The following is a 26,909-nucleotide window of genomic DNA, read 5'->3' on the forward strand; positions in this document are numbered from 1 at the left end:
CTGACATCCAAGAACCTGATTTGCACCAAGGAAATAAAACAAAAACTCTGGCTAACTATGAATATGCGTGACCAGCCAAGCAGCCAGCTGTAGATCAGCTGGACTGGCGCTACAAGCCTTTCTGACCACTTCTCATATCATCTGTTATTATACAACAATACCAAAAGAAAGTAAGTAGTTTTGCTTCTTTTATTGCCCTATGCATAACTAACACAGACTCTGTTATTATTGCTTACCTCTTCAAAATCTCTCTATTCTAAACAGCCCCAATATTTTCAGCCCACTTATGAGTTTCCTTAAATCAAATCACCTTTCTCTGAATGCTTCTATTTTTCTCCAGGAAAGGGTGCCAACAAATAGCACAATATTGTGAGGATGAATCATATAATCTATAGGGGGGATGTATTTTCTGTATTTCTAATGACATCCAACGTTGTTTATCTCTGGTTCATTACAGGCAAGGATTTTCACAAAGCTGGCTATAACAACATCCATACCAACATCCTAAACATTCACAATTAATTTCAAATCCAACAGCATGCATGGCAAATCCATATAGTTCAATTACTTAGCATATAGAATATCAGGATTTGTTGCACTAAAAGTCACTCACATAATTTTTTCCTAAAAGAAAAGTTGTTCATGTGAATTTTGTGAAGAGAAAAAAAGCACTGACTTTAAAGAAAATAGTGGTCTAAGTCAGGCAGGCAGGAGCATTCATTTCCTTAATAAAGTCAAACCCAGTTTGATGTACAGCATTATAAAGTGTGTGCTCTGTCATTAGCATTGTTTTGAACAAAACCCCAACCCCGCAGCCATGTTACAACACACTACTACAAATGAATCAGATCAGGAAGGAGTGAAAAAGCTCCTAAAAACATCTCATGGCTTGCAATTAGCCCTTACAAACACTAATATTAAGGAACATTCGTAGCACATATGTTCAAAAATTCACATTCTAGATGCAGTGAGTCTTTTCAATGTAAGAAATAAAAGCTAGAGTCATGAAGTCATGGCATTTCCCTTGTATATATACAGCGGCTGCTGGTTCTTCCAAATCCAGGTTGCTGGCAGTGAGAAGTTGCAACAGATTACCTTGGGGAAATAAATTTTATGAAATTCTTATGTAAGATTTCAGATCATTGTTATTAATCTCAAATTTACAAATATCCTCGGAGGCGCGCATTTACTTTTGAAAAGAAAACACTGTTTGCTACTGTACTCATTTACAAAATATCTGGCTACGTCTGCAAGAAGGAAATCAAATTACTTACATCAAGAACCATTACATTTCCTTCTCCAGGTGATTTCACTGATCAATCCACTAGTGTGCGCTGTGGTATAAGAAATGTTGGCCACTCACATACATCCCAAACTTAATTTATCAAAGGACAAATAGAATCAAAACCTTAAGTATGATTAAAAGCAGTATCAGCTAATTTTAATTAGTTTTCTGGTGTTGCCATTGTCTAATTTTAGTAGTAACTACTGAGTCTAAAGCACATTTAAAGTCATAACGTTAATATTTACATCCAGGAAAATGCAAAGTAAAATAAATTCCTGCCTTGAAATGTAGCATCCCATAATCTGAAGTGAAACCTCTTCATGATATTCTAACTCTCCTACTGGAAACGTTGTAGAAGCAGGCATTAAGAGCACAGCTTCTTAAGCCACAAACAACGAGATTCCGTTTGCCTAACATGACCAACACGGTGTTTTTAAAATGACTGGTTACTTATTTCTGTGATTAAGGTGTCAGTATTGTACTGCAGCGTTGAAAGGAAAGTCATTTCACTTCAATGACTGTTTGTCCTGATAAACAAAATAAACTTCAACAGCTGTATTCTTTGTCATACTTTCAATTTTCCCTGGGACTTGCAAACATTCTGCAGTTACATCAGTTTAAATTGTTTATTGATTCCAATAGATTGTATAAACACTTTGGAAATATAGCTCAGTGACCTAGAAAAAGCCAGATCAATCAGAGAACTTCTCAAGATTAATTTCAAAGATGTTGTGTCGAGTACAATCAAGGAAACAGAACCATTTTCCCTTGTAATGTGACTAAAGGCATTTATACTCTTTATGAGATAAGGCTTTTTCTTTTTTAAGGTCATGCAGACGACATCTACCTCGATAGAAGAAAAAAGAAGCCAAGCACAGTCTAGGTCTTGTGTTAAAGATTAAAGCAGTTTTTTGCATACAATTTAATCCATTAGGATGAAATACTCCATTAGAAATACAAACAGAATACATTCATCCGCATACTCTTGCAAAATAGCAGCTTGCAAACTTGAGAGCGGTAATAAATAGGAATTTTCAAATGTCAGACAACCCAATCATTCACTTGCACATAGCAAAAATGTTAATATCACATTTCAGCGGGAGATACTAATACATTTCAGATGGGTAGAATTAATGCAAAAGCCTGCTGCAGATATTTGCAATGCCTGTTGTGACCCCTTCCCTCACCATCACACCTCCCAGCCTTGTGAACAACTCTGTGCATCTGGCCTCCATGAAGAATTCATCAGCTTCAAAGATACAGACTTCATGCTGAGCAAAACCACATACAAGGACAAACTATCAGAGGACAGAAATCAATGAAGTACTGCGGTACCAAATTCACAATTGGAGAGGATGCTGCTGTAATTGGGGGGAAGGGAGAAAAGAAATAACTCTTAAACTAAGTATAACCTCGAAAACAACAATCTTACAAGAATTTGCACATGGAGCAAAAGAGGTTCTCAGAAAACCCAAATATATTTAACTCTGAAATGGAAAAAGAGTCACAGATTTTACAATCAGGATGTTTATGAGCATGTACAGAAAGTGGAGAAGTTACTTTATGCTCGCTGCTCAAGAGGGCATGAAGTAGTAACCTAGCAAGATGAACACAGTTTTCAATATATACTGGTCTGCAGTGGAGGCACAACAGAACGGCTGAGCTGCACTTAACAGTTTTACTGGTCTACTTCATAAAGGATACAATTTTGTTTTGCCTGCTCTTCAAACACCCGATGGCTATAAACCTTAGCACAGATGCAGATGTACAAGTGCGAAAGTGTTTTGAGACTATATTGGTACATACTCTTTTATGAATTGTAACAAAAATGTAACAATATGAAAACCCTTACACTCTCATGATATTTGAAGTGAAGGAAGTATGCTGCTTTCGCAATGCCAGGATACCCACTATGAAGCAGAAACAACTTCAGCTCAAGATCTCAACCGCAGGCCCAACAATCCCACCAAAAGTTCTAGCCATTCTTGTCCTAGATGTTTAGGATGTCAGTAATGGGCTGCACTTTCTTGTGCTCTTTGGCAGCTTTCCCACTTCTCTGAATGTTTATTCATATGCAAAAAAGTTCTGACATCACTCTCAAACTTCCCTACTGAGCAATGAAGTTGATAAATAGTATAGAATTTGGTTAAAAACATGAAACAAGGCTTCTGTACTACAGTCTTTGCAGTATGCAGCATAGAATAGCTGATCTATGAGTGCTGCTCCCAGAATTCAACTTGGAGAAATGCAAAATATGAAAGCTTCCTCAAAAGGGGGAGAATGATAAACCCAAAAGATTTGAGAACCACTTTACTGTGAAACTGAATTCCAAAACTTCCGAAGTATTTGGCTAAAATCAAGCAGGAAACCAAATTGCAGTCCCTTCCCAGAGCATGCTGCCTTCTGAAAAGCCTGCTAAACTCTTTTAGAGTTCCAATGTGTAGCAGAGAGCTCTCAGAACTTAAACATTTATTCTTGCAGAAGTAAACCTTACGTTAGGTTGCATTCCACTTTCTAAAATATAAGGTAAACTACCTGCAGACAGGATTTAGCAGGATCCAGTATGACATTTCATGCTGATACTTCCCAATTACTTGGAAAAAGATGATGGAAAGAGATGGTAGAAAACCAGTATAGGAATATTACAGAAGCTATCTGATCCAAACAGTTAACCTCTGTCTTGCTTCAAACAGAACTTAGATTTCTGTTAGATTTTACAGTAAGTAAGATCACATTTCAGTAGAACCACAAGAACCTCAAAAAGACATTGGAATGGCCTTTGCTCTGGAAATGGTTACTCTTCAGATCAATAGAAGAAAATCTATTGATCTCAAATGCATGAGAAATAGCTCTGTTTTTCAACATGGGAGAAATGATCAAATACTGCTATGACTGTTGCAGTCTCTTGAGAAAAGAGTTTCTTTTGTGCCATCAAATAGCTCCATTCAGAGGACTTCTATCACTAGCTTCCTTATCTTTACAGAAGGATGACTTTAGCTTTGTATTTTGCTGCAGATTTCAGTGCTGCAAGGAAGGCTAAGCTTGCAAGTCCCCAAGACAACCACCACCTTCTAGGCATGCATGACAATATACAGGTACTATGAAAGCAAGGACTGAAGTTTCCTTTTCTGCAGCAGTTCTAACGTTTTCACAAAGCATCTATGCACAAACAAGCAGTCTGTGGGGGCAAATAACATTTCAAACACATTGATTGAAGCTGGCCAGACATCATAAACAGGAAAGAACATGCATGCATCATTGCTCTGCATAGAAGATAAAATCAAAACAGGGCATGAAGATGCACAGCCTTATCACTCTATTTTGAGTCAGTCTGCAACACAGCAAATGCTTTCCTGAAATGACCTAAATAACGAAAAACATGAGAACAAAATACGAAAAATAAATATTCAAAACTTTGGAGTCATGTCCAACAGTAAACCTGTTTACAGTTCTGCTTCTGGCTCAACTTCAGTGGAAAAGAGGAGAGCATTGATTTGAGATCTCTCAACAAAGGCTCACATGAAAGGAGTAGAAACTGCTGCAAAGGATGCAAAATCCCTCGGAGGACATTACGCGAGAGCCCAAACTTTTGCAGTACCAAAAGGTACTGCGGTAGCTTAACAACTATTCAGCAAGGTTCTAGGGAAGTACTCCTGAAGTGACAGACACTCACTTCATACTCGCTTCAAAACAAAAAGAAAGAAAGAAAAGGCGGAGGTAAGTTGTCAAGTTTTGTATTGACCATGGATTGGTCAGACAAATAAATAGTATGTATATGTGAAGCTATTTGTCTTTGTAATTCAGAATGAGATGGAGGAAATAACCATCAAATCACTGTCAGATAAAACTGCCTTCTTGAAATACTCTAAAACTGCCATACATCCAATAGTTCTGAATTTCTCTGTATTTTTATAATCTATAGAATAGCATTTGCATGCATTTCCAAACATTGACCTCTGATCTACGCTTGTCATTCCAAGTCTCTGCATATAGTCAGCTAAATCCATTGTTATCTTTCCAGAATATACCCTTCCTTTTCTTTCTTTTTTTTTTTTTTTTTTTTTTTTTTTTTAAAAAATCTCAGAAGTAAATATCCAGGTCTTTAACATAAAAAGATGCTTTACCTCTGAAGAGCTAAGAATATTTGTTCTAAAAAGAAAAGATAACTTCAAAAATCTTCTGGAGAGTGGAACTGGTAATGAGAAAAGACAAGAACACCCAGATGATTTTAAGATGACCTAGAGAATGACTAACTTACTGACTAACAGTGGCTCACAACACACGAGATTTTCCTGCTATCCATACAAAAGACTTTGTCATCTTTAAATACTATTAGATATCAGATAAACAACCACCATTACAGTCTCTTAACAAGACATGGGTAACCAGTGCATAGTGTCGGAAGGGGAGACAAATCACACAAGAAGGTAGACAAGGTGATTAAAAAGACACACTTCCTCCAAACCCAACCACATCCTAATTCTCATGTAACAGCTCACAGGAAATACTACTAAACAAAACAACAACCATGCAAGTTTTCAAGCAGAGGAAGGCATTAAATCACCAACTTGATCTGTATGAGTACTAAAATATTCAATCCCCACCTGCCATCTGTCACTTCTCTTTTAAAAGAAAAAATTGAGATAGTTCTCCTTTTTTGGAGAAAAAGTTATTAAAGTACGTGTATGCTACAGAACACACCCTTTGAGCCCTTGCTAAATGAAGTACCAATGATAATACGGAGAAAAGTGTCTGGAATGAGTGCGAACATGCTGTCAAAACACATACATGAGTATGGCTTTAGATAAATGCTTCAGAATCAAGGACAGGACATCGGCTTGATCCCCAGCATCTTCAAGCTGTTTTAGGTACTTGGTTATTCAGGCCTAGATTTGTATACACTTTCCTACCCCCAGAAAGACATCTAGTAACCTATTAAACCAAATGTACAGCAGGAATATTGTGTACCAAGGACACATTCTACTCAGCAGAAAGTAGGAAATACTCTCCTTGAAGGATTGGAGTGCTTAAACACAAAAAAGCTGTTGCTTGTTGAAACTTCTGTTTCACCCTCACAAGAGGCTGTAACTTCTATACTTGCCCTACATACTCACCTAAGGATTGAAAAGCGCCAAATTAGGGAATATTAATATTGAAGGACTAAAAAAAGAAAAATGAATATATACAGAAATGAATATACACACAATAGCTTCAAAGGCCAATACTTCAGCTTAAAACAAAGCAGAAAAATCATAGCCTGTAAACATACTAACTTCATTAAAGCTGGCCCATGGACATTACTCAAATTAGTCACATATTTGACTACAGCACAACCAGAAGTACATACTTATAAACACTAAGGTGAGAAGGACAAAAGGAAAAAAGGCTTCCAAATAGCTCTAAAACATCCTGCTTGACATACATCTCTATTTGTATTCCTGATAGTCTAATGCCCTCTGAAACATTAAGTATTTACCTATTTAAGTTTTGCCTATTTCACATTTGGTGGACATATAATCAGAAGCTTTGTTGCTTCAGAGAGGTCAGCAACAGAGAAGTCAAAGATCCTTTTTATTGCCATATTATTTGTACTGTATTCATTAAGCAGAGAGGTGATGGCAAGCACAGCTCCTGATAAAAAGTCAAATACAAGATAGTTGATGGGGAAAGATTTCCTGTCTTTTCATTCTGTATACCTCAAAACATGAAACCTATAGTCATGCAAGTACTGTTATCATCTGCTCTTTTTAATGATTCCAGAATTTCACAAACGAAAACAAGTCATTACCTTTCCCTTAGAGAAGATCGATTTAGTACAGAACTTAGAGAATGCTTCTGAAATGCTGAAGATGCTGAATGCACTAATGAACCACCGGAATGGGCCAATCTGTTGGGTGAACCGGAGATCACATCCTCATTACAAACATCAGAAGAACTGCCACAGTCTTTCCCATGAGTAGATCTTGCCTGTTAAAAACAAGAAAAAACACCAAACCTTGCTAAAATGTATTATGAATATCAAGATGTACAGTTTTCTTTTTTTAAACTAAAGGGTTACAGGCTTTCCATACATGCAGGAATATCTACCTGCTGGAGAAGAGCAAAGATCTCCATTTTACAGAAGGAGCTCTAGTTTAAACTAGCAAGCGTTCCCTCTGGTATCTAACACACCATATTATGGCAAAGCCTGATTTTCAGGCCTTCTATCCCCTTACTCTGACTGCACAGTTTGAAGTCCATTTCACAGGATCCTCAGAGATTCAGAGCGACGCCCAAGAGTCTACACCAATAAACCTCAGACTTAGTCTCTCCTCAGTCTGGGACCCTTGTTTAGACTTCTTTTTTCCCCCATGACTTTTTATTCCTCCAGGAAAACATCCCAACTACCTGCTTATTTTCTAGTCAACCTTTACTATTCCAGTTACTCCTTTCATAGCTCTTCTTAATCTGAAATGCACCATGCAGATGTCTTCATATTTTACCCTGGTTTACAACAGAACCAAGATAGAATCCTGACATTATCTTTAGATCCACTTTTTACAAAGCAGCTAAAATCTTAACGATTAAACGTGAAATGACAAAATAGTGGCTTGCCATTTGTACTTGAGCTACCTTTGCATAATATTCTAGAAAAAAAGTTTGATCTCAGAATTACTGAGAAGATTACTATAAGCCGCTTCTAAAGGCTTTTCTACAGTCTTATCACAAGCCTTAATACCAAGGAGAAGTCCTTTACCTACAGGCATGGACATGTTACAGTGTATTGTTTTGCATTTGTGCTTCAAAATAACCCATCAGCAGGGGTACACAGGGTTATATCAGATTTTAAATATCCTTTGTCTTGTTTTTGGTAGTACAGTAGACGGTTTCAAAAATACCCACACAGGACAATCCTTCTCATCAGAGCTTCCCCCCAAAAACCAGTATATGTAAACAGCAGCACTACAGAGTACTCACTTTGGCTCTCTTGGGTCTGTAGCTGCCAAGAAGAGAAAGATCTGGAGAAAAAAAAAATTGTATCCTTGAGGAAATTCAAAAGAAAATTTGAACGCCCTGAATTTTATAAAATCTTTTACAAAACAGCTTACCTCTTCCTCCCAAACATTAATAAACTGAGTTATTATTACAGGCTGTGAAATTCTAAAGTCTTCCCAGTAATATTTCACTATCTTCAGATGAAAACAGTGACTTCACATTTTACTCAATACAATGTTAATAACATTAAATCAGTGCAAGCACAATCTTCTACATAGACAGAAGTAGCACATTTTGCTAAGCTACCTAAATCAATAAAAAGTCAAGCTCTATCAGTCCGAAAAAAATCTCATTTACATTACTTTATCTTCCCACACTTTTTGCAACAAGCTTCCCTACAGTCAACTCTTTCTCCTCTGATCACCTCTTCATTCCTTCCCTCAACACTGACTTACAAGCACAAGTGTGAAGACCACAGAAGCAATAGTGGAGGAACTATTAAATCCACAACAGTTTAGGGTGTTTGACCACTGTCAATACACACCTCACCCCAAAGGGAGTGACAATTAACTCTGCCTTCTTCATCAGTTGTATCAATCTGTAATGAGCAGCCCTAATACTGTTACTCAAGCCCAAAGAGATACTCCTATTCCATAAACGCAATGTAAAGACAACCCATTATCACCTACCTGCACAAAAGCGAAACCTGCCTAAACTGTACAGGAATTTATGCTTTATAAAAAGAAGAGTTAAGTCTCAAGACACAGAAACACGACCAGTAAACCATTTGGATATTAGTAGCGAGGCAGTTTTCATTCTCCTAACCACTGGCTAGATACTATCAACTCATTTGTAAGTACATAATGGTATCAGATGATAATAGGTCTATTACATTACCTCGCTACAACAGACTGATATGCACGATCCCAAAAAGAATGAGAAACCTGTAATATCCTGCACCCAGTGCTATTACAAAGAAAAAATGTAAGATTTAAATTTCTTGTTCTGCACTCTCTATAGAACACTCAGTTACTGTTGCCAGTGAAAGTGGAAGGAGACACACACGTGCATTCTGGATGCTCATTAATAATAGTAAACCACAGATCCACTTACAAATACTGCTGATATAAACTTTATTTTTGGAGCAACAGAGCTGTTGAATTTCAAAATGATCAATATTCCAGGCCTGACCACACACACCCACTGATTGCGGTGCAGATTTGCTCCTCTACACAACTAATCAAAACAGGTAAACTGGAACAGTGTGTCTACATGAACTCTGGTATTTTCTGCTCCTACTTTCCTATCATGAAGAACTACGTTCCAAATTTCCTGAGGTAAAGAAAGATACAAACCCACCTTTTCAGTACACTTATTCTTCCTATCAAGGAGTAGCAGATATTTCTCCATTAGGGACTGTTTCAAACCAAAACAAAAAGCCTACCTGACTAAACTACAGGAGAAAATAAAATCATTAATGAGAAATAGCAATATTAAATACTGACCAGGTGTTATCTTGGACCAAGCTTCCATAGTGCCTTCTCGCAGGGTACAGTAGGCATGAACCTCAGTACTAGGACTTGGATGTTCTACCTGAAGCAAAACCACTGTTAAGAGGTGCAGTATCAAATGTTTCAATCTCTATACATATTTTTAATTGGTTTTATTCATAAGAACACATCCAGCCCTTTCTGAAATAATTTATTCCTATTCAAATACTATTTAAAAATATCTTATTAACATATATATATTATTAGCATTATTGCATATAAACTAAAACTGTTCTAGAAATGTCTAGAAAGCTCTGAATGTCATGTTGTTTAAAGGGATAAGAAAGCAGATAGTTTCTCCATATATAATGTCTTTTGTAGACATAGTTTTATAGACATCTTTTTAAAGACTACACAATACCACATATTTATTCCAAATTGTTTAGACCTTACAAAGTGCTGCTCTTTCTAGTTCCATTTCAACATACTTTAATTTAAATGGTCATGCAATGTAGTACTGCTAAACCAAAAGAGACCTCAAAAGATGCTCTAAAAGAAGCATTCTCATTCTAGAAAGGCCACGACAGTCAGGAAATGGTACATTAAGAGACAAGAATTTTCCTTCCTGTACAAACATAACAGAGCAACTAAAATCAATAATCAGTATTTACAGATGTTGTAATTAAACTGTGAACTTCACCTATAGATCGCAAACCAGAGAAATTGATTAACAGGAGATACAAGAAAAATATCAGACAGAAAGAGAGAGAGAGAACTAGAAGGCTGATGAATAATTGATGAATTAATAAGACTAATTTGAATTTCTAAAAAAAGTACCTACAAGCATAAGAAAACTTGTGAAAGAACTTTAGAATTTGATAAGCTTTTACGACTTGTACATTAACAAGAAAAACGAAATATGTGAGGGGCAAACACATTAAATGCTACATGATCTCAGTGGCTGTGACAAACGTTCAAATCTGTAGACAAATCATGTCACAGCACAGAGTTAGAACAATTCCATCTTGGCCTCCACACATTCTCTGTGATATACAGAGAAGGGCTGAATTGTAACAAAGCAATTTGTAGGAGAACATGTTCATCCAAGAGGCTGTGCAACTCCTTAAGTAACTGCTTAATTTCAGAACAGTTCTTCCACGTGCAGTTCTCATGAAGGTGCTAAATGCAAGCAGGTTATCAGCTGTAAATCAAAGTATCAGAGATGTAGCTTTGAGTAAAGCAAGTGTTTCAAAGATCATAGGATGCTAACAGAAAGTTGAAAGAGGCAGTGTACATGCTCTTAATATGACTAGACACTTCTTTAAAGTCTTATTCAGGATTTTTTAATACTAATATCAATTACTCCCAAGTTGAATTTATATAGCTATTATCCTGTCTAGCGTGGTGGAAAAAAAGAAATGGGGCCTCAGAGAATTTAACCAAGATATTCATGAAAGAATTTGATCTTTGTCTATTACTAACAGATAAAAGAAATTTTATTTTAGTTAATTTTATATTTAAATAACTATGTGACAGACTGGAGAGAAAAATTATTCATCTAAACTAAGAGATGAATGAATTTTTGGAGCAGCATTCAGTGAAAGAACAATGTTTGATCTCAGCTTAAGCTAGAAGCACTTTGTAGAGAATACATACCCGTCTAACTACAAACGGAGGTTTATCAGTTTCTCTTCTGAATTCGTAAGGACCAAGGTTTAAGTGGGCCAGTCGTTGCCTGGCTTCTACTGACAGCTCGCACATTCGTCTTTTGGTGTATGGAGATGGAGAACGTGACTTGGAAGCTATTGTAGGCTGCTCATAGTTCTTTCTTGCTACACTGTGCCTGCTTTTCTCAGGTGAAAGCGTGTTTTCCTTCGGTAACTTTGTTTGCAGTTTTCCATTTGGAGTCGACTGATGTACCCAATTCAAGTCATCCTGAAGTGAAAAAGAGAAATTATCTGCTTTGACAGCGTGCAGAACAAAGACCACTGACAATAAGAGAAACAGGGAACTAATAATTTCAACAGAAATTGATGCTATATGTCAGCTGAAATTCCCCTCAAAACTATAATCAGACAGCAATTTAAAAAACAACAATTTACCATTTTGTCAGAATCCAAAAGGAGGTTAAAACACACATGACTACAAGTTGGAAGTTAAGAATCTAATACTTCACTCAATTAGTTTGCTCATTCCTTTAGCATACAGAGACTGTAAAAAAAACAAATTGATTTTCATATCAAGTTCATTTAACACAAGCTCCATCTGGATTGGACATACAAAATTGTGCAGCTTTTTTCATCTTTTTATAGCTTATAAAATACGTATTTTAAATCTTTTCTCCATTGATATCATGTAAAGTTGCCTAAAATTCACTGTACTCTGAAATCTATACTTTCATGGAACACAGGAAATTCACTACTTCCATGGAATGTCTTAAGAATATGTTTTGCATAAGTAACGAACAACAACAACCCACCTTCCCAAGATCTTCAATCACGTGAATACTTTTGCAAAAGAAGAAAAATAGCTGTTTGTACAGCTGCCAGTTTACACCCAAAGTATGTTTTCTTTTTTTTTCTGCCAAAATTTACAAAAAAATCACACCATTTTCAAATACTGCTTTAGAAGCTTATCTCTGAGTTGATACTGCTTTGAAAATACTCACATTGAACAGAATGGAGGAAAGTTGGGAAACAATCACCCTCACCAGCTCCCTGTGCACAGTACACGAGGATTTTGTTTGCTGGCTTGTTTTTCACTGGCACAGCCTACTTAACAATTCAGATTCGCTCCTCTTCCAAATAATTATCAAATTTTCAGTGACCAATTTAAAAGTCTGTGAAACTCACTCCAACACTGAAGTTTTATTTGAAATACATTATCGTTCCATTGCAATTCTTGGCATTAAACGCACATTTAATTACACTGGAAGCTTTATAGGTCAAGGAATTCTAGATTATACAACTCTTATCAGACTACTTAGTGGCATGTTTTGACTTTGAATATCACAGTATGGACAATTAGGCTTTTCAGCCAAATTTTGCCCAAATTCCCATGTTGTAAAGCTCAAAAATAAAAGCATGGCAAGATTTATTTCTCCAGACAGATATTCTTTTTTAAGCATAAGGAAGTTGACATTATTCTTAAGTATGAATGTTACATGCATTATTTTAGTTCAGAGGAACCTAATAATAAAGTGTCCAGCTTACCTTTGTGTCTTCCCTTCTGTAACAATGAAAAAAGACGAGGTTGAGTATGTGTTTTATGTTAACATAGTGTGAATTGGGCATCACATACGCAGTTGACATTGCTTTCTTGTGCCTGTACTAGCACTTGTGTAGCTGGTAGTGAGCCACAGTGTAAAACCATCCTAAACAAAAAAACCCAAACACCTAATTCTCTAAGAATAATTTCAATTTCAACAGAAATAGACTGCATTTTTCTGGCTCAAACTAGTTGCAAAATTAACATCCTCTCTGTAGTCCATGAAAATTTAATAGAAATGTTGTAACATTAAATACTTCTGTGGTCATTCTTTAGTTTCAAATCGAGTTGCCCTTACTGAAGTCCCCTTTAATGAGTTTAGTTTTCTATCAGCGCTAATTTTCACTGCTTTTTTCTTTTTTTTTTCTTTTAAACATTTTTTAAGTGTCTCAGTAAATATATTTTGCTAAAATTGAATCTTCTCAGTGAACAAATGAACAATACCATGAATGCATCAGTCACCTCATCTTTTTTGCATACACACCTTCTTAACAACAATTCCATTTGATCGATGCTGCACCTTTTGCGATAAACTAGAGAAGGAGGAACACGTAAGAGTAACTCTGCATGATAGTCTGACCCAGGAAACTATTGACATGAACCAGAGAGGTCAGAGAAGAGTGATACAAAATGAACTAACACATCAGAGAGGGTACTTCTCCCCAGTCTCTTCAGCTACTCCTTATTAACTTTACTAACTGTAGAAGCAGCATTTCCTGATTAATATTAGTGATAGGTTTTGCAACAGAAATCTTCATTTTGATTGTTGTTACTGATATCATTACGGAAAACAATTGGTTTATTTTTGATGACATACCTTCTCTGAATTCACTAAGTTTCATTGTCCCACCTTAATTCTAATTGTCCGTAAGAAAAAGCAAGAAGGTATCTTCCCACCTACAATACACCAGGGATTGATACTTCGGCTGATCATAGCAAATAGCAGGTGATAATTGTTTCAGATTTGAGGAACTCTCAGCATTTACTGTCACGCACCAAACCCACTCTTTACTCCTTCTCGATTAAAAATTTAATCAAATCGTCAAGCACCCATGACAGCTGCTTTAACCACAACAAAAGAATGAGAAAAGTTTGAAGTGCACAGCATATGCAAAAAACTGGAACGAAGGCTATCAATATTAAATCTAGAAATTAAATTGCAAACAATTAAATTATGCTAACCTGTACGTGACTCCTTCCTGAGCTTAACAGACTTTCTGTAATGAGGAAGCTCGTCGAAAATCTCAATTTTGGTGCAATTCCCTAGAAGAGAGACGATAATTGAACATCAAGCCCCAACTTAAGATAAAGGGTATCAAAGAAGTAAATGTCACCTAATGTAACAAACCATTCCTAATTTTCAGCCATTTCCTTTGTTAATTTCAGCCTTTAATAAAGATAATTAGAAAAGACAGAACAGCAATGGTAAATGTCAAGATGCTAACATTTGCATTTCTGACAATTCAATTACAGATGATTATATTGCTTTTGTGCAACAATTAAGGTCTGACTTTCATTTCGATACATTTCTTAGTCAAAAGCAGTTTTAAAGATTTTTCATACCATGCTGTAAAGCATCAATACAAATTCCAGTCATGATCTGGAAGTTTCCCTCATGCTAACTTTTTATAGTCTCAATTGTGTCACCTTTTTTTTGTGAAAATATTTTGAAAGCCCATCAATTACGCTGCAAATAACTATTCGCTTGTAACAGTGTCATCAAGAGTCCCCTTTGTTCTGTAACTCCCAGAGCAGCATCTGATTCCTGTGGGCTGTCTCCTATAATCTGCTTCTTTTCAATGACCTCTTAAGCAGGGGGCTGCCAAGAGGCAGGCCTAGTTTGACTGATTGGAGGCAGTGGGATTCAGATGGTCCTCCTGGTCAACCAGTACATGTGTCCTAATGGACTGGTAGGTCCCTGCATCTCTAAGACCTTTACCTCCTGCTAAATTGAGCATCTGCCAATGTATACAAAATGGAATGGCCGTACAAGGCAGAGAATTTTACACACAAGTGTCACATCCCAAAGCAGCTATACTGAAAAACACATACAAGAACACAAGGTCATGAATACCACAGACAAACGAGAATAATCTAAGTGCATCTACCACAGCTCTATAGAAGCAAATAGGGATTCGAGTGTCCTTAGAACTTCCTACTCTCTTCTTTCAACACAGAAAGCTTGCTGTACAGCCCCAGGCATCTGCATGCAAAGGCATTTGTACAACTGAACACACAAAATTACTGTGAACCAAAAAAACCTCATCATTTTGTGATCCTGCCCCACAGCTGAGAATTAGCAGGAACTTCATGAGTGAAGGTTACTGCTGAACCAAAGGATTCCCTGCCACCTGCCTAAACACACATTCATTTCCCACAAGGGTGAACGATCCAGCCTCAGGTTAGATTATGGAAATGAAATGACAAAAATGCCAAGAAAGCTCAGTTAAGCAATTAGTAAGAGTCTGGCATTCAATCAAGCCAAGTTATGGCATATAAAAAGATTTTAGAGCTGACCATCTTTAATCAACTCGTTTTTATTACTAATGAATTGTCAAATGCTATCAACAACTTAAAGAAGGACACGTCAGAATTAGCAAGCCTATAAAATAGCACCTCCTGCTCTTACAGAGAATGAAAACAATTGTTACATGCTTACAGATAAAAATCATATAAAACCACAGTTCTTCAGATAAATGGCTCATGGAGAGCACACAAGGGATAGCACTTACATACACAGGATTGGCTATATGTCATAAGTAACTTATAGATCAACAGAAAAGAAGAGTTTTTCCTGTTTCCTGCAATTCCCAAACTGGGGATTGCTAATATATTCAACATAGCATTGTATAAAGACTATTCTATAGCTCCAAACACTTCCTATAAATGAAAATCCAGCTAAAAAGTTTTGTGGGTCTGTTTCCCTGCCACTGTGTTAGTGGTGCCAGTGGAAGACTTGTCAGTACTCTTGTACCAGTCATTGAACAGATATGATGTGGATACACTATTGACTTCCTCATAGGAAAACTGTTAAGGTAGTTCATATTCTTTGGAAACCAAGTTAATAAAACAGGTCAAATTTAAGAAGCATAAGGACAGATCTGAGCTTAAAAAGTATATATGTACATAACAGAACATCTTCTGTTGGTATGCTGATGAAAGACAGTGGAACTGAAAAGAATATTTTTAAGTAGCATGGCAAATACTTTATGAAGGTGGGGAATGGAGATAAGAATGTCAGTCAAAAGCCACCACCAGTTCAGGCTTAAACATATTCCTAATGGCAAAGGCTGCAGAGAAACACAGAAGAGCCAGCAAAAGCCTCAGCTGGGCAGCACTGGACCAGGAAAGATAACTTGAGGCATATCTGGTATGTGTATTGTGCTTGTAAGCCTCAGAAGACGTTTAGCCAGAGACATTATCAGCCAAGTGCCAGACTTCTGGAGGAGTTCTGATCCTCTCAACTTGGGATCCCTTCCAACTGGCAGATTAGCAGTGTTCATCAGACACTGCTTGTCACTGCCTATCTGAACTCCACAACTGTAATCATGTTGTTGCTACCTTTTTTATTAAAAGATAGTTATTGGGAACCAAGGTGCCAGTGAAGCACAGTTGTCAGTCTAAAATACTCAACATCTCAGCTAGCCATAAATTTCTATGTAGGAATAACTCAGCTTGAATAGCATGAGTGATTTTCATCCACAGGACCTTGCTTCACACTTGGCCTTTTGTTTCGTGTTTACACTCAGTGCTTGGTGCTGACAGGAGATACTTGTCAGTACAGCTTAGGTAACACTAGAAGATGGAAACGTTTGAGACTTTACAGCTTCTGGAGATCCAAATCCTCTCATTGCTAACCCATTTGGCAACCCAAAAAGAGGAGCCACAAGTAACTATTTGAGAGACTTCCTTCAATTCCATCAAACACAGCTTCATTATTACTCCTGAAAATGGGGTCAGTATGCCAAAATCCTCTCTTTGAGCTGTTCTGATTTTCTGTGATGGAGATACAATAGAGCATAACTGATGCTTCTGCAGTCCTCATTTCAGGGCAGAGATGTGCTTTGTTTACATTGCTCCTGAGGACATGGAAGGACATTTCTGTCTATCATTAGTCAACATTTAAAACCTTCTACAGTGTCATAATTTAGCTGCACACTCAAATGACTCTGAGCACATCTGCTCACAGCTCACTAAGTATGACACCTTATTTGCTAGAAAATATGTACTTATTTCCTGATCCAACAAACAAAAACAATGCACAGACTTCTCTGTGTATTTCTAATCACTGAGAAATTTCTCTCACTGACTCACAACACTAGAACAGCTGTATTTGTAGTTGTGTTGAGAACTCTGTTCTTAAGGTCTTCTTTGTTGCATGGTTATGCTGACAAATATATATCTTTTAATCTCTTAGTTCCCTAACTACTGCATAGTGTGGTTGTACTCAGAGAAAATGATGAAGTGACAGGAAAGGAATGAACAACAGGATGCAGGGATATAACTGTAACTGAAGGCTGGATACAAAACTACAGCAACTTAGAAGCCATATAAATGGAGGCTGTTGTGGCTCCCTCCCTCCCTTTCAGCCACCAATAACATTCATAGGATAAGTTTTATATATATATATATATATATATATGTATGTATGTATATGTATATGTATGTATGTATATGACAAAAAATGGCTTTTTCTTTCTGTTGGGACAGTTTAAGCTGCTTGCAGAACCACACGAAAATCACAGCTTTAATTCATTGAAATGTAGCACAGCATTAGACACCAAATTAGCACTTCTAATTGCAAGTGACAGGACAATTTCCAGGTTGCCCTTGCAGGGGAAAGATTATACCAGCTAAACGATACCAGTGACCTTTAATCAGCCATCTACCCACCCTGGCAAAGTATTTTTTAATCCAATCTCAACAGATAGGGCAACTGAGTCCTAATTCAAATGTTCCGTCACTCCACTAGTACAACTTAAATTCCAAAACACATTCCCTATGCCAACATCTTCAAAGTGCCTTTCTGACATCTAAGATCCAACAGTCTTAAACTCTCTGATAGGGCACTGTGAGACAAATTTATTTCCATTCAGTGTGTACTCAAGCCCATATCTCCAAAAAATTAACATTAATCCATTGCACTCATTCTGCCAATTAGTTGTCATTTATCATAGCCTTCATAAAATTGTAGAAAAGGCAGTTATTGAGAGAGCATGAATAGACTGAACAAACCTTGAAGAACAGGCTTTGGAACTGAAGCACTAGGCTAAATTTCAGTCACTGTTTTGGTGGTGACTTTGAACCTGCCATAGAATTGTATACATCTGTAGCTACTGTCATTGTCTGAAGCACTTCAATAAATGAAAACAAAATGCTAAAAAGGGAGATTAGAGGGGAGGGTTACATGGTTTATTTGTTGAGAATTGTGAATCTGATACAAAATCTCCCCCTCCTCCTCTTGCATCCTGTCAACTACTCAGCCGCATCATGGATTAAACTGAAAAAGAGATATGTCCTGGAATCACATGCAAACCACGTGGAAATTAACTTCATATTAGACACTTCTTTTTGAAGCATATTGAAAAAAAAACAAAATACCTTCAACTGAATGCAACTGTGGATTTGTACATTTAACACCTGAACTGGCAAAATCTGTCAGAAAAAGTAACTTTTCATTTTGAAGTAGTTCAGTGGGTTTCTCCACTGAAACACACTGTGCCATAAACACAATCTAAAGGCATTCACTCACAGTAAAATAAGAAGACCTCTTCATTAAAATCTCTTGATCTATACCATGGTGCCGACAGGTATGCTTAGGGTCAGGGAACAGGAAATCTCTTGTATTTTCTTCATAAGTAGCTAGAATTTCTCCAACTAAAAAGAAAACATGCACTTTAATCAGAAATCTGAATTAGCAGCAGGCTCTACAACTCATACCAGAACAGAGAATAATGTCACCAATTAAATCAGCAGCAGAAATATTCAGAAACTGACCCAGAAGTATGGTTCCCTTACTTAAAAACTATACAGAGAGTAGTTGAAGCAATCTTCATTAGGAGCCACAGAAATTTCCTCAAGTTAATCCCTTCAGTAGTTTCCTCCTTCTCTATTTTCTATGACACAGAAGAAATTAGTAAGTAGTTTTTAGCCAGTATGTTGTGAAAAATTGTCTTAGCCTATATTACAGAACACTGATACTTCTCAAATCGCAAAGTGCTACCAGAAAGAAACAACATCAAAATCAGAACCTCCAGATTCTCCAAATACTGTGGTCTGCTACTTTCTTTTAAAATACTTCCTTTAGGGAAAACCCATGAAAGCATATTTCTATTTAAAGAAGCTTAAGTTGTGCTATTACAGTCATTTTGTCATCTTCCATTGGGATGTATCACACCTACCTCAGAGTCCCGAAACTATTGAAGTCAAAATCTTTTACTCCCCCCTCCCCCCCAAAAAATTCACACTCACTATATTTTCTTGAATAAATAAGTCTTGTGAATCACCTGAGAGAAGCAATTGTTTCTTTGAAACTACTAAAGGCAAGTATAACAGAGAGTGTTTTTAATACTAGTTTCCAAATGAGTTCTCTTTCAAACTTGACTTCCAATAAAGTGCAGACTTGCATTATTCATGGGAACACTTGAATTTCATTAAAATAGATTTTTATAATCACACAAACCAATAACAGAAGTATGACAAATTGCTATTTATTACTGTCACGTATCCCAAGCGACCTGTAATACTTATAGAGAAGATAAGAGTTTTCCCAGCGGTCACCATTAAAACAGAAAGGGAAAAAAAAAGAAGTGCCATTCTGAGAACAAGATGATACACTCTGAATTTCACAGACAGACACTCTGCAAGTGAATCATGATACAGTAAGTGAAGTGCTGGATGATTTTGGTTTATTTTCTATTTTAAAAATATTATCACTATCCAACATGGCAAATTTCAATATTCAGTTGCTGTTCTATTTCAAGAATGAGATCCTCTTGGTCTATTAACATTTTATATTCAGAGAACGATTTGCTGAAATGCTTCCTATTTTGTTTTTGTGTTGGAAAAAGTGATTGTGCTGTAATGGGCAATGTCCTCATGGAAATTCACCTATTAAACTGCATAATTTATGAAGAGACTGATACAATACCTGGAGGAACGAGCTGTATTAGTTCAAGCACTGCTGTGTCAACTAGAAAGGAAGAAAAGTTTCTCTTTAAGTTAAAAAACTGAAATGAGAAGTTACTTAAAGAAAAAACTGCCTATTGACTGATAGCACTGTACACAGTAAAACCAACAATAAGAGCAAAGAACAACTTGCCTAAGTACTACAGATGAACACATTGGCAGCAGTTTACAAAAGGCAGCCCTTTCACTAAGAATTTGTTGAGTTCTATCGGTTTACAAGTTTGTCCTTGGAAAATATCTTGTAAAGATCATGCAAGCTTAAACACTTTTTCAGCTAACTCCCTGTATTAAGGAGCATGCTTGAGCAGTTTGCATGCAGTGCTGTCTCACTAAAACTCATTATGCTCCAGATGTGGTAAGGCTGCTTGCAATAGGCATATATCATTTTCTTAAATACATACATCCACACTTACAAGAGTTTCACATGAAATTAATCAAATAAGTAGACAGGAAACCATTATCTGTCTGGATAAGCAGTTGGATGTCCTGCTAATTAGAACATTTTCCCCTTCTTCTGTTCTAAAGCATACAGTATACATTCTAGAGGCATTTTCTTAGCAGCATTTTGGGTAAGTTGGTACTATCCAAAAGACAGCAAGAAACTCATGCCTGTACTGATAACAAATCTATGCCACAAAATCACTAGTGCTACGGTCCTCGTTTATTTAGTATATAACGCTCTATATTAGTTATCCACTAACTTTACAGCAGACAGACTCTTGATTAAAAAAATTAATAATTGTAACATTATTGAAATCTCCAAAACATCTTCAAAGCCCATATGCCTGTAACATTAATACACACAACACGCATAAAAAGCAGAACCTACCTTCTAGCAACTCCACAAGGTCTCCAGGATCAACTATATTAGCAAATGTCTGGAAAGTAAATGAATATTTAAAAAAGGCAAACAACACAACAGCAGCATAATATAACAAATATATGATTATATATTAATTATATTATAATATATCAAATATAACTCTGAGGGAAGAAGAAAAAAAAAAAACTAAAAATCAATATTCTTCCTTGCTTCAGACGGTTGTCAAAGAGTTTTATCCCTCTTGGAAAAAGAAAGGAAGCTGAAATTATCATTTGACACACGATCAAGTTCATTGAAAGCTAGCAGTTCTTGTCGGATGCGTTTTAGCCATTTCAGGGTTACCTGCCCATATTTAAATTAAGAGCTATTGTGAAGAGCTGAAGACTCAGAAGAAAGTACTGTCTGAGAAAATTTCAGGAGGGAAGGATAAATTACTGAATGCATTAGAATTCTGAGAGATGAAGAATACGTTCTTTAATGTCAGTTACACTATAAGTGTAACTTATTCGTGTACAATGTACTGTTCAGATATTTTTTTGTTTTAAACTAATTGCATGGCAGGAGATGGCAAGGAACTGGGGAGGAATTCCTGCAAAAAACATTTCGATCGATATTAAGCACATAATGGACTTCCCTGTAATTCTGCACAAAGCGTGGAGTGGTATAAATCACTACGCTGTTCCATATACCAAACACTTGAAAATACCAAAGCACTGTTATGCCACAAGTACCTTGATCCATCCAACAGCAATTTGTAAGAAAATAGTTATTACTCCAGCATTCTTGTTAAGCTCTTTTCTAAGTAAGTAAATTCTGAAGTCCTGGAATTCCCCTAAACTACAACAAAAACACCATTTAGAGCGTTTTCCTTGAGTAGACCATGGGATGTTTGCCTTTAAAGAAATACCGTGTTCTTTTAGAATTCTTTTCTCCATTCCTTAGTAGTTGGTAAAATTATCGCTGTTTTTATATCACAAGAGTATCACTGATGTTTACTCAGTCTGGTTTTCAAAGAGCAGGGGGATGTTTAAAGGAAAAGAACTGGAAAGGGCAAAGTATTATTATTCACAAGTAGTCAAGAAACCAGATCATATCTGTAAAATACTGTATTTCATTATCCCTGTGGTACTAATAATGAAGCTAGGAGGGACTCAGAATATGTGATAAACAACTACAAATTAAAAGGGCAGAGTACTAACTTGGGAATTCTGGTGACAAACTATGAATAAAGGATCTCAAAAGGAAAACAATGCCATCAAAAGGGTTTGAGCTGCTTTTCTATCTTCCTACTGATTACGTTGACTCTCCCACACCTCATAGTTTGCGTTACACCTTGCCATCATTTTAAAAACAGTAATATTTAGGTCTTTCCAAGCTAAGAAAATAAATACTGAAAAAAGACAGTTCTTAAAGGAACAAATAAACACCTTAAAAATAATAATCTTCAGTATATGTTTTTCTTGAGTCACTGTGTGGGTAAAACAGTTGCATACCTCTGTTGTGCTAAAGAGATATGGGAGTTATAATATTATGTTGTCCTCTGTGTGATTACTTGCACATCCGGGTTCTGCAACAAGCTTTTGTGTTTGTGGGATATGTTTTATTTTCCTTGTATCAGCATTTGACATTATCTTACCTTTTCAAATACTAGTTTTTCTTGAAAGAAAAGTGGAAATGATGCAGGGACTGTCCGAGTTTTTTTGTACTGCCCAAGTATAGCGACACTGAGATACAGCTCCTCTTTGTCTTTCAACAGCACTCCAGGGCAAGTTATCTGTAAGAGGAACACATTCATTAGACAAACTGAACTTTAGCTAAAGAAGTAATAGCTGTTTCCAGGATAAAAATGAAATGGTCAAGTTGATTGCTGAGACTTGGAGTGGAAACATTTCTTTTCTAAAGGAGTTCTATTTGTACAGAATGACAAGAAAGATTTGTCACCACTTTAAAAGAATCAAGAACAAGTTTCTACTGTAAGTAAACACGTTCCACTGCCTTAAAGCAAAACTAAAAGTAGTATCCCGAATCTAGATCTGTACAGTTAAATGCACGTACAGACTATCTGTGAGTTAATCAAGGGTCAGAGCATGCTGTAAAAGAAGAATGATGGAAGTCTAGAATGAAGTTTTCATGATGCAATGAGACAAAATAAAAAAAATCCAATTGTAGCCTACATAATGAATGAATGAAGCTGGTAGGTATATATGATTTGATTTCCATACTCCGCTCAGTCATCAAAAGAGAAAAGTTTATTTGCAAATAAAACAATTGAATTAACATTACATTTTAATGTGTAAATGAGAAAAAGTAGATGTGCCATTCCAATGGGAGGTATGTCACACAAATTGTTACAGGAGAATTTTGGCCATCCAGGAGAGTATTCAAGACAGGAAAGGCCCCTAACTGGGCTGCCAGATATTGTCACAAATCTTTCAATTTTCTCTGGCCGATTCTTACTCATCAATTAAGAAGTCGGTATGCTTTTAAAGCTCTGATGAACATCAGACATTCTTAATTGCGTTTTCACTGCCGTGATGTACACAAATCACTATTAGATATTTTTCTCCAAGCCACGTGTTTTTTATTCTATTACCCATCCAGAGAATTGTCACCTTTCACTTCATTTCTGCCGCTCACTTGTTATAGCAGTATAATAAATATGAGGTTGTCTCTTCTAACATAAGGTTGCTGCAGAAAACGTTCAGACTTTCAATTGCAAGGTACAAAGACAAAGGAGCAGAGTGACAGGAATTAAAATAAGTGCTTTGCTTACAGTCCCTTACTCCCAAATGAACATTTTACTTGAGAAATTCATGCCGGAGCTAAAACAAAATTACATAAACAGCAGAACAACAACCTCAAGTGGAAAGAAAAATTAACAGAAAGCAATGTGTTAGAGATTATTATAGAAACAGTCTAAGCTAAAAAAAGTAAAATGTTTCTATTCATAACTATGCCAGAAAAGAAAAAAGTTTCTATGTAAGTTAGGAACTTCAATACTGCAAGAGGAGGACCAGAATAATGGATACCCTGACTGAAACAGACTACCAGTCGTTAAACAGCTTAATGACAGTGGCTGCAAGTGCTAATAGGATTGAGTAAAGCAGAGAGATTTCATTCATACAAGGCAAGATTGCCCCAAACTATATGCTAAAACTGCTATTAGCTTGGCTGGGGCTTTTCCTCTTGAATTTACAATTCTTTTTAGCCACAGCTTTGCACCCTGCAGAAGGCAAATGGAAGAAAAGAGAAAGGTTTGAACACATCAGACACAGCAAAATTGCAACCAACAGTTTGGGGGATATGTATTCTGGTTAGCTTGTGAAAGTAAGATCTTACAAATCAGCACATGTAGAAACTTGTGCTTCTACAATAGTGTAGATAAGCAACACAATTCATTGTCCAGGCTGGAACACCATGTCTACATGTTCATATAACTTTAAACCAGCTCCAATAAAACAATTGTACCTGTATATCCACAGTCCATGAAATGTGCTTGGTAATATACGCTGCATGGAGCTGTAGAATACTGAAGAGACAAACTGAAGTTCTTAACTGACTGCAAACCTTACAGGCAGGATGATGGAGCATTTTGAAAATGGTAAAAATATTATAAGTATCAGAATTAACTGCTCTTAGAACCAACCAGAAGTGCTATTGAATAGGAACAACTGTCACCATGTGCAGTTCCAGAAGGATGAAAACATGCCAACCCTGGTGTTGGGACACCACGAAGTGCCATAAGGCAATAATTGAGTTCACCTCACGGAAAGGAACTGAATGCTACTGTTCCAACATCCCATACACTGTTTATTTTTTCCCCCCTCCTACAATCTATCTTCAAATTACACCATGTATATGCAACCAAGAAGAAAGGCTGGGCCTGAAAAATCCCTTTAGTAGCCCATCACCACCAAACTGAAAGTGTTCTGCATGAAAGGCAATGGACAGTACTAATTTCTGTGGAGTGCAAGCTTAAATAAAGAATAGCCCGTTGGACTCAAGAGTTACAAAAATAATCTTCTCAGTATGAAGAGATGCCATTTTAGTTTCCTTACCTGACAGTAATCCACAATGCTATTAATTCATCTTAGTGCTTAAAGCTTTACATACTTCGCTGCCACATTTGTGAATTCTCCAAGTAGCAATGACATGAAGAATAATGTGAATTTCATTCTGTTGCTCCATGAGCAATCTAAATGCCAGCAGCAGAGGTAGGAACCAAAATTAGTCTCCGAAAACAAATAACAATGAAAGCTCAGTCTGAGCAATCATGAATAATTCAATTTAAACTAATGGCAGGGTAAACCAAATATGGTCTTAGACTAAGGTTTTCAATTTTAGAAGAGCAGCCTTTCAGAAATGAAGAAGACTGTCTATGAAATAAACCAAAGGACTCTTGCATTCCAGATAGGAAAAGACCTTGGAACTTAGATTAAGTCCAAAAGAACAAAACCAAACTGGAACACGTATCTTAAAGCAAGAGAAAATAATACAACAGAATTTCTACAGGTCTACAGGTTTCCAGAAGGCTACAGAAATATGCAGAGCGCTGAAAAAGAACCAGAAGTTGAGGAAAAAAAAAAGGGCAACACTTCTGAAAAATAATAGCTGTGAGGCACCTTCGAGGCAGAAAAAGAGACCTGAGCAATTATAAGCTCATCAACCAGAATAATAAACATGAAATAATAAAGGGAATGGAGGCAAATACAAGCAGGAAAAAAAAAGCCCAGCAGCACGTGTTTAATAAAAACAAGATCAGACAAACAAAATCCAGGCCTATTTCCTGGGCAAAGGATATCTAGCTTTATCTGGGTGCCAGTAACATCACGTGGTGCCATGTGAGATATTACTGCCTGTGATGCAAAAAAGGAAGTTAGTTAGAAAGTCCTATGATAAATACAGAACTGGCCAAAGGACAGCATCAGGAATGTGCTGAAGTGGAGAGCATCCATTAAAGGTTGCTATTAAAAACATTCACCTGTATATGCTGGAATCCACATCTTTAAACACTTTATTGACCCAAATCAAAGAACACTCGTGAAGTTTCCCAATAAGAATTCAGAAATCGGAGGGTCATGAGAAAGAAACAGAGAAAACAGCAATGAGAAACGAGACAGACCTGCAGTGTATAGAACAACATTTCCTGGTCTTATTAGAGGATCTCACTGCGTTAAACAACTGCCTAACCATAGTGTAGCTGTGAATGGTCTAACATTAAGATATAAAAGACTAATTTTGGACTGTTTTTTTGTTTTGTTTTTCCTGATATCATCTATGGTAAATGTGAGACCCTTTGTAACGCTGAACCCAATTCTAACCCTGTTCAATACAAACTCCTTCCGGAAGGAAACAAGAGCGGCTCTCCCGCAGCGGATAGGCCGATGGAGTCGCGGCCCGGACACTCACCGAGCGGATCTCCAGCTGCAGGACGCAACGCAGCACCTTCCGCGGCATGGAGCGGCCGGGCCGGGCCGGAGGAAACGGCTCCCGACCCGATCCCGAGCCGCGGGTCGGACGCCGTTGCCACGGCAACCACAACGCTTCTGTCTCCTACTACGCATGCACACAATGGCCTGCGGGCGGAGCGTTGAGGAATCCGCCTTTAGGGCGGCGCACAATTGACGTCACTCCCGTAATGCATTGAGCCTCAGTTCCTTCCCACCGTGCCTTGTGCCTCCCTATTTTTCTTACTTTCTTTCTTTTAGTGACTTCTAACTGCAGTTCACGGCAGCCTCAGACTGGGAGGGGTTTAAGCCTTTAGATAATCACAAATTGGAGCAGTTGGAGAGAGGAGAGGCAGCTCAGTGTGCCAATAACTGCTTCCAAAAGAGGGCAGTAGCACACGTCCATCCCACAAATGGTTTAATTTCATTAAATT

At 37.0% G+C, this 26,909-nt stretch overlaps 1 protein-coding gene across 1 annotated transcript in view; it reads right to left on the reverse strand.

Annotated features, from left to right (window-relative positions):
• The window catches only part of SPATA6 (spermatogenesis associated 6), a 43,625-nt gene extending 16,990 nt beyond the window's left edge, over positions 1-26,635 (reverse strand). Inside the window, exons 1-10 of the mRNA XM_072342755.1 lie at positions 26,438-26,635; positions 22,665-22,802; positions 21,035-21,083; positions 20,168-20,209; positions 18,770-18,894; positions 14,200-14,280; positions 11,407-11,685; positions 9,766-9,853; positions 8,243-8,283; positions 7,074-7,252 (exon numbers count right to left, since the gene is read on the reverse strand). Of these exons, the coding sequence (XP_072198856.1) occupies positions 7,074-7,252; positions 8,243-8,283; positions 9,766-9,853; positions 11,407-11,685; positions 14,200-14,280; positions 18,770-18,894; positions 20,168-20,209; positions 21,035-21,083; positions 22,665-22,802; positions 26,438-26,485 (1,070 nt within the window). The 5' untranslated portion in view covers positions 26,486-26,635. The remainder of the gene's footprint in view (positions 1-7,073; positions 7,253-8,242; positions 8,284-9,765; positions 9,854-11,406; positions 11,686-14,199; positions 14,281-18,769; positions 18,895-20,167; positions 20,210-21,034; positions 21,084-22,664; positions 22,803-26,437) is intronic.
• Positions 26,636-26,909: the final 274 nt, after the last annotated feature.

The sequence above is a fragment of the Excalfactoria chinensis genome, chromosome 8 (genome assembly GCF_039878825.1).
Source record: "Excalfactoria chinensis isolate bCotChi1 chromosome 8, bCotChi1.hap2, whole genome shotgun sequence".
NCBI classification, from domain to species: Eukaryota; Metazoa; Chordata; class Aves; order Galliformes; family Phasianidae; genus Excalfactoria; species Excalfactoria chinensis.